We start from the raw sequence: 8,762 nt of genomic DNA on the forward strand, positions 1-8,762 counted from the left end.
CACCCTGTGTTAGGACTTTTAACCTTTATAAAAAATGGCAACGGTGGCAACACCGCGCGCGCCTCAGTGACACCTAAAAACTAGAATTCGGGAACTAATGTTGTTAAGAGTGTAGACAAGAAAACAGACTACAGACGAATACGCGAACCAAGAAGTGTATTTTGTGTAATTTGTACCTCTTTCAATTAATTACAAGTATCATACAGTCCACTAGTGTTTATTTCGATTATCAGCGACAGGAAACGAGTAAATTCCAAACATTTTGGTCAAAAGAGCCGAATTTATTATCTATTAGCCGGCATGAGGCAATATTAGCGCCAAAAACTAGTAGACGCTAACCAAGTTAATAGTTCCAAGTTCTAGTGTCATTTCCAGTGGCCCAATTCAGCGAAAGAGAAGTACGTACAGCAAGGTACGCGACAAGCGACAGCTATTCATCAGGACCACTGCAAATAAAGGTCAGATCCTTCCATTTTTATATATTTCATTCTTAACCGATCATTTTATAATTCGTTGGTTTATTTGACAATAATTATAAACGATTTTATGCAATTCTATCAATATCAATCTAGTTAAATGATATTACCTTCTGTTTGCGATATTTGTGTACAATTATATATGTGTTTTCATATTTAATTTCAATAATAATCCATAGTTAAATTATAAGTACCCATTTGTCGATTTTATCAATTTTATTTACTAAGATGGCGACCTCAAATGAAGTAGTAGTAGTAGACGATTTAAAAGATTTAGTTAGACTTCGTGGAACAAATAAACAAAAGTTAACTTTGCTAGAGAAATTCATTACTAAAACAAAAGACAAGGGTGACTTTGATATTCAAGATGTTCAATTTAGATATGATAATCATATAAACTTATTAAATGATTTTGATATAGTTCAAACAGAGATAGAAAAGAAATGTTCTGAGGGTCAATTACCGGAGCACTATTCAGAAAGAGAGGAGTTTGAAAATCGATTTTATGCGGCACAAGCATATTTAAAAACCATTTTAAGACCGGTAGCGGTAAACAGTAATAACGTACAATACGGTCAATTAGGTCAATCTAGTGAATTTAAAGCAGTGAGTGATCCCCTGCAAAATGTCCTATTACCGAGAATAAAATTGCAAACGTTCTCTGGGGAGTTTCAATTTTGGGTTAGTTTCAAAAATAGCTTCAATGCGACCATTGCGAATAATGCATCCCTTAGTGATGGGCAGAAGTTTCATTTCTTGAAGGCTTCCTTGCAAGGGTACGCAGCCAGTTGTATTGAAGGTTTAGAGAGCGTAGATCAACCATTTCAGAAAGCCTGGGATTTATTATGCGATAGGTTCGATAAAAAACAGTTTTTAATAGACAGCCACTTTAAATCATTACTAAATTTAACCATGATGCAAAAAGATAATTATAATTATGCTAGTTTTCGAAATATGTTAGACGAGATATCCAAACATTTAACTTCCTTGGAAGGTATAGACGTACCAAAAGAAAAGTTATATGATTCATTTATGATACATATCTTAATCAACAAGTTCCAGAAAAATACTATACGCGAATGGAAAGAAACTAAGGTTGCAAACGATTTGCCTACTTTAGAACATTTTATCAATTTTTTAAAAAATAAGACGGACATACTACAAAGTTTGGATGAATCTCAAACGGCTAAATCACAGTCTTCAAGTTCAAATAAGTATCATAACAGATCTAACAATCTAGTGCACTTTGCGGTTAAAAACCGATGTAATTTTTGTAGAAAGGAACATTCAATTTATAAATGTCCCACCTTTAAAGCGTTATCAGTCGAAGAGAGGTTTCGGGAAGTTAGAAAACTTAAATTATGCGAAAATTGTTTATTAAGTGGTCATGATAAGAGAAATTGTAAATTTGGTCCATGTCCTGTTTGTAAGACTCACAAACATAACACGTTGCTTCATAAAGATTATGCAGAAGTTTCAATTCGTGACACTAATCATCAAGTAAGTTCACCTAGTACTTTTGATCATAGAAATGATGGTGTAGAACAGCAAATAAGTATAAATTTTGCAAAAAATGAGAGTCAAGTTTTATTAGCTACAGTTATGTGTAATATTAAAGACCAAGATGGTAAGTTTCATAAGTGCCGAGCATTACTTGATTGCGGTGCACAAATGAATTTAATCACCGAACGCTTTTGCAATAAATTAAAACTACAATTAACTGATACAAACTGTTCAATTACTGGTATTAGTCAGCGTTCTTCTAACATTAGTAAAAAATGTTCATTAAAAATATCTTCACAATTTTCAGATTTCAATTCTAGTATATCATGTCTTGTAGTACCCGTTATTTCAAGTAGATTACCTGCTTATCCTATTGATATGAATAATATTCGATTACCTCACAATATTAATTTAGCAGATCCAGAATTCAATTGTCCTAAAGAAATTGACTTGTTATTAGGCGCTCACATTTTTTGGGATCTTATATTGCAAGATAAAATATCATTAGGTAAAAAGCTTCCATTACTAATCAATACTCATTTAGGTTGGATTGTAACAGGTACAGTTCCAATTAATTCAGATAAATATGTATGCAATTTTGTTGAAGTACACATCCCTGAGGATGATCAATTAAAAAAGTTTTGGGAACTAGAGGATGTTCAAACCAAGAATGAATTTCTGTCTCAAGACGATCTCATTTGCGAATCTTTATTTAAACAAGACACATCTCGTAATGAGAATGGACAATTCGTGGTAAAATTACCATTAAAATATTCTCCTAGTCTATTAGGTGATTCAAAGCAAACAGCTATTAAAAGATTTAAGTCATTAGAATCAAAATTCTCCAATTCCTATTTTAAACAACTCTATTTTGAATTTATTCATGAATATGAAAACCTAGGTCATATGAGTAAAATTTCTATTAATTCAGAACATTCCTATTTTTTACCACATCATGGTATATTAAAAGAGTCTAGTGTAACTACAAAACTTAGAACTGTCTTTGAGGGAAGCTGCCAGAGCTCATCAGGATATTCTCTTAATGACCTTCAATATGTAGGTCCTAAAGTGCAAAACGATATTTTAAACATTTTGCTAAGATTCAGAATTTATAAATATGTTGTATCAGCAGATATTTCTAAAATGTACAGACAGATACTCATACATCCAGAACATAAATATTTACAACAAATTCTTTGGCGTGAAAATAATAATGAAGAATTTTCTATTTATCAACTGAATACTGTCACATATGGCACTAGATCAGCACCTTATTTAGCAATTAAATGTATCAGAACATTAGCTGAAGACAATTTAGACAAGTTTCCATTAGCTTCTAGCACAATTTTAAATGATATGTATGTTGATGATTTATTAACAGGATCTAATGATCTAAGCGAACTACAAGAAAGATGCAAATCTATTTACAATATGCTCAAATCAGCTCATTTTATTCTGAGAAAATGGATTTCAAATGATCAGCAAGTAATTACAGATTTTCAAGAATCCGATGTCTCAAATTCAGTATTAAATTTGGGAGATCACGATAGTTGTAAAACATTAGGTGTCCAGTGGCTAAATTCTTCTGATTCGTTTACCTTTAACATAAACAAATTACGTAGTCACGAACCATTTACTAAAAGACATATTCTGTCGAATATTACGCAAATATATGACCCTCTAGGTCTGTTAAGCCCGTCTATTATTATTGCAAAAATGCTCATTCAGCAATTATGGACTCTTCATATTTCGTGGGACACTCCAATCCCTTTGGATTTGCAACAGACTTGGTTACAATTTCAAAATAATATTAATATTTTTAATCAGATATCTATTCCTCGTAAAGTTGTCTCGAATACTTTACTTGATATTCATTGTTTTTGTGATGCATCAAAAGCTGCATATGCTGCGTGCATTTACCTTCGAAGCATCGATGATTCAAATCAATATCACATTAATCTCTTGTGTTCAAAAACTAAAGTTGCACCAATCAAACTTGTAACTATTCCGAAACTAGAACTCTGTGCTTGTTTATTAGGTGCACAACTAATAAACACCGTAACAGAAGCCATTCAAGTCAATGTTCCTATTTTCATGTGGTCTGATTCTCAGGTAGCACTAAGTTGGATTCATACGGATCCTAGTAAATTACAAGTTTTCGTTGCTAATCGAGTATCCAAAATTCAATCGTTGTCCAACACATTTACCTGGAATTATGTTAACAGTTCAAGTAACCCAGCAGATATTGCATCTCGTGGTATTATGCCTGAAAAATTAATTTCCAATACAATTTGGTGGAACGGACCACTGTTTTTGCAATTGCCACAGTCAGAATGGCCTAATGTGGATTTTAAGTTAAAAACTTCAGAACTGACAGAGTTGAAAAAGACTTCTAAAGTGTTTCAAGTTATATCAGTACAATTGTCAGATTTAATCACTAGATACTCAGATTTTATTACACTTCAAAGAATAACAGCCTATTGTTTACGTTTCATTTACAATTTAAGAAATAAATCTAATAAACGTACGGGTAATTTATCTATTGCAGAATTAGATGAAGCCCATATTAGTATCGTCAAACAAGCTCAATTAGAGTCATTTGCTGACGAATTATCCTTTTTCAAAAGGGGCAAGCAACTTCCAAAAAATAATAGACTTTCTTCATTAACTCCATTTTTGGATAATAAAGGAATTCTTCGAGTAGGTGGAAGACTCAACAATACGTATTTATCGTTCAATACTAGACATCCTATTCTTCTGTTATCCAAACACTATTTTACTAAGTTAATTTTCGAGTATAAACATAAGCAACTATTTCATCCAGGTCCTCAATTATTGCTTGCATCAGTAAGACAACGTTACTGGCCTATAGCAGGACGTGTCTTAGCAAAACAAACTGTCAAAAATTGTTTGACTTGTTTCAAGTTTAATCCTATACCCTTTTTAAGTCCAATGTCAAATCTACCAAATAATCGAATTAAACCTAATTTTCCATTTGATGTGACTGGTATAGATTATGCAGGTCCTTTTAATATTCTTAGTAAAAAGGGGCGCGGAGCTAAACTATTAAAATGTTATTTGGCATTATTCATTTGCTTTTGCACAAAAGCTGTCCATTTAGAAGTTGTGTCGGACCTCACAAAAGAGAATTTTTTAGCAAGTTTAAAAAGATTTACCGCTCGACGTGGTATACCTAGTACTATTTATTCAGACAACGGCAGTACCTTTGTAGGAGCCAACAATTATCTGAAACAGTTAGGACATTTTTTACAGAAAAATTACAATTCTATTGAAACGGCTACAAGCGAGCTACGAATAAAATGGATCTTCATTCCTCCTTATACACCTAATCATGGGGGGCTGTGGGAAGCAGCTGTTAAAAGCACTAAGCATCATTTGAAACGAATATTAATTAATAATAATGTAACATTTGAAGAATTTAACACCCTTATCGTACAGATAGAAGGTATATTAAATTCACGACCATTGTTTGACATGTCAAATAATCCTAATGACTTATCTCCTATTACACCTTCCCATTTCCTAAGTGGTAGACCTCTTACGTCATTGCCAGAGTATGACGTTCACAATATAGCCAGCTGTCGCTTAACCAGATTCCAACATGTGCAGCAGCTGTACCAGCAATTTTGGGGTCAATTTTCCAAACAATATATGTCTCAATTACATCAACAGTACAAATGGAAGGATCCAGCTAGCAAAATTCGATTAGGAACCCTGGTTCTTATTAAAAATGATTCTGTTCCTCCTTGTCAGTGGATTACTGGACGAATCACTAAGTTATGTCAAGGTAGAGATGGAGAAACCAGAGTAGCAGAAGTAACCACCATGAAGGGATCAGTTACTCGTTCAGTAAGACATTTGTGTCCTTTACCAATGCAAGAAGACATCAACAATTGACAATTATTTGTGTTTGTTTTATTTTTTGTGTATTTAGATATTTTACTATTCAATATTTTATGTATATATTTTTGAAGGTGCCCTTCAAAAGGGGGGCTATGTTAGGACTTTTAACCTTTATAAAAAATGGCAACGGTGGCAACACCGCGCGCGCCTCAGTGACACCTAAAAACTAGAATTCGGGAACTAATGTTGTTAAGAGTGTAGACAAGAAAACAGACTACAGACGAATACGCGAACCAAGAAGTGTATTTTGTGTAATTTGTACCTCTTTCAATTAATTACAAGTATCATACAGTCCACTAGTGTTTATTTCGATTATCAGCGACAGGAAACGAGTAAATTCCAAACACCCTGTATAATAAGATATAAAAGCAGACAAAAACAATTTATTGCAAAATTTATATAAATTGCAAATTGAACATACTTACAACAAATAAATAAATAAATAAAATACAGCATTAGGAACTGACAAGTTTAAGCTACTGTATGAAACCCAATTTTCTTAGTTATTCATTAAGAAATTCTTCTATTGAATAGTATGGTCTTTTAATAGATAGGCTTTTGTCATTTTACGGAACTTTGGGAAAGATGTTACAGATTTAAGTTGTAAAGGAAGATGGTTGTAAAGTTTTTTTGCGGAATATAGTATAGATTTCTTACTAACTCAGTGGATAGGATCGGTAAATAAATATCAAAGATTGAATTTCTGGTGACGTAAAGATGATTGGGTCTTGCTGGAAAGACATGAAGGTGTTTACGAATTAAACAAACCGTTTCTAGAATATATAAATATGGAAGTGTTAAAATTCCGTGATCTCTGAAGTAACTTCTGCAATGTGTAGATCTTCTGAGGCCAAACAGATATCTTATTGCCCTTTTTGCAATTTAAAAATAACATCAAATATCAAATAACATCAATAACATATCGAAGATGAGACTCGAACAACGAAAACTATGATATTTTAGAAGATGCTAAATTGAGTTCCCTTGAGACAGATCTTATTGCATAGCAAGCTGAGACGAGTTTCTTACTTAACGAATCGATATGAAGGGACCGTTTGAGGTTGCTGTCTAAAAAAATACCAAGAAATTTTACAGAATCAACGGTACTGATCTGGCTGTTATTAAGAGGCAAAGGTTGAAGAGCTCCTTTATAGGATAATGCTACTGTTTTATCTACGTTAAAAGAGAGTAAATTAGAGTCAGACCAGGTCTTTATCGTCAGTAGATCCGAAGTTATAGTTTCATGAAGAGATGCAATAGTTGAGTTGCTCCAAGTGATACTGGTATCATCAGCAAAAAGAAAAATTACATCGATTTTTAAATTAGTGATGTCATTTATGAAGATAAGAAACAGAAGAGGACCCAATACTGAACCTTGTGGTACTCCACATACAATGTTTTTGAGACTAGAGTCAGTATCACTTGCTCTAACTAGTTGTTTCCTATTATTTAAGTAGGATTGGAACCAATTCAAAGAAATACCTCGAATTCCATAGAAGTTTAGTTTTTTAATCAAGATGTCGTGATTTACACAATCAAAAGCTTTGGCATAGTCACAGAAAACAGTGGCAGTATAACGATTTTTGTTTAGTGCTTGGTAAACCTCATGTAGTACAGAAAACATGGCATCAGTGGTACATTTATTAGTTAAAAAGCCGAACTGATTTTGAGATAAAATGTTGTTATCAACGATAAAGCACAAAGTCGAGTTTTAATGAGTCTCTCAAGAATTATTTTGGAGAGTACCGGTAGTAAGGCAATAGGTCTATAGGCACTCTGAATAGACGAGGATTTCCAACACATTTTCTGTGAGATTAGAGAAAAATTTTATAGATAGTCCATGAGTACTACAGGATGATTTGCTTTTAATACTATTGATTGTTTGGATTAGTTCAGAGTTATCGACTGGTCTTAAAAAGAATGAATTTGAGACCTTTCTTGAATTAGGGAGATATGAAATGGGATCTTGTTGCGGCAAAATAGTTGATGTTATATTTTTACTCACATTAACGAAGTAATCGTTTAGACTTTCAGGATTTGGAAGGGAAAATAATTGAGATGTGTGAGTTTTATTTCGAAGGTCGTTTATAATTATAGACCAAGTTTATTATAGACCATTAAGAGTATGCTGGAATATATAGAAGAAAAAAGTATGGGTGTGCATATCTTATATTTTATAATAATTAGGTTTTTGACATATTTAGCCATCTGATTTTATTTAAAGTGGAAATGGAGTAATGAAATTACGGCCGTTTAAATAGACCAGTAAAAAAACATCATTCCGCTTCTACTGATCATGAATGAGTTTCTTAAATACATTTTTTCTAATATTATTTTTTTTGCTTTTCAGGTAAGTTCACAACACAAAGTACCTCATCATTAGCGATAAATTAGTAAGTAAATGTTGCTCTTGATCCACTAAATAGAGTAATCATAGTTTTATAGAAACTTATCATGTTGTATCGTGAGAATTTCTATGAATGGGAGATGATAATATATGATACGCCGACGACACTCGTTCAAATATAAGCAGAAGGTTTTCATCTGCCTTGGAGATGGTCCATGTCTCCAATCCATATGTCAACACTGGTTGTATAAGGGTTTTGTATATGGTTATTTTTGTTTTTTGGCTTAAGTTTCTGCTTCTCATATGTCTACTCAGTCCAAAATAGTATTTGTTCGCTAGGATTATCCTTCGCTTGATTTCTTTCGTCGTGACGTTCTCCTTGGTGATCAGGGAGCCTAAGTATGTGAATTTGTCCACCACTTCAAAGGTAGAGTTATCAACAGAGAATTGTTGACTGATGTTTCTGGCTCTGTTGTTGGGTGTTGATGCCATCATCTTAGTTTTCTTCTCGT

The 8,762-nt window shown here is 33.0% G+C and overlaps 1 protein-coding gene across 1 annotated transcript; it reads left to right on the top strand.

Moving 5' to 3' along the window:
- The first annotated feature begins 704 nt into the window (after positions 1–704).
- Positions 705–8,297, top strand: LOC126892767 (uncharacterized). Its single transcript, XM_050662450.1, has 2 exons — positions 705–2,103; positions 8,254–8,297. The coding sequence occupies exons 1-2, from the start codon at positions 705–707 to the stop codon at positions 8,295–8,297; spliced, it is 1,443 nt and encodes a 480-aa protein (XP_050518407.1).
- The last annotated feature ends 465 nt before the right edge of the window (positions 8,298–8,762 follow it).

This window comes from Diabrotica virgifera, chromosome 9, assembly GCF_917563875.1.
Source record: "Diabrotica virgifera virgifera chromosome 9, PGI_DIABVI_V3a".
In the NCBI taxonomy this organism is placed as follows: Eukaryota; Metazoa; Arthropoda; class Insecta; order Coleoptera; family Chrysomelidae; genus Diabrotica; species Diabrotica virgifera.

Bases quoted from the DNA above. Each gene is read 5' to 3' on its own strand.
- LOC126892767 (XM_050662450.1), top strand. From the start codon at position 705: ATGGCGACCTCAAATGAAGTAGTAGTAGTAGACGATTTAAAAGATTTA. The intron at 2,104-8,253 runs GTAAGTTTCATA...TTTGCTTTTCAG, and splicing joins TAATATTAAAGACCAAGATG to GTAAGTTCACAACACAAAGT.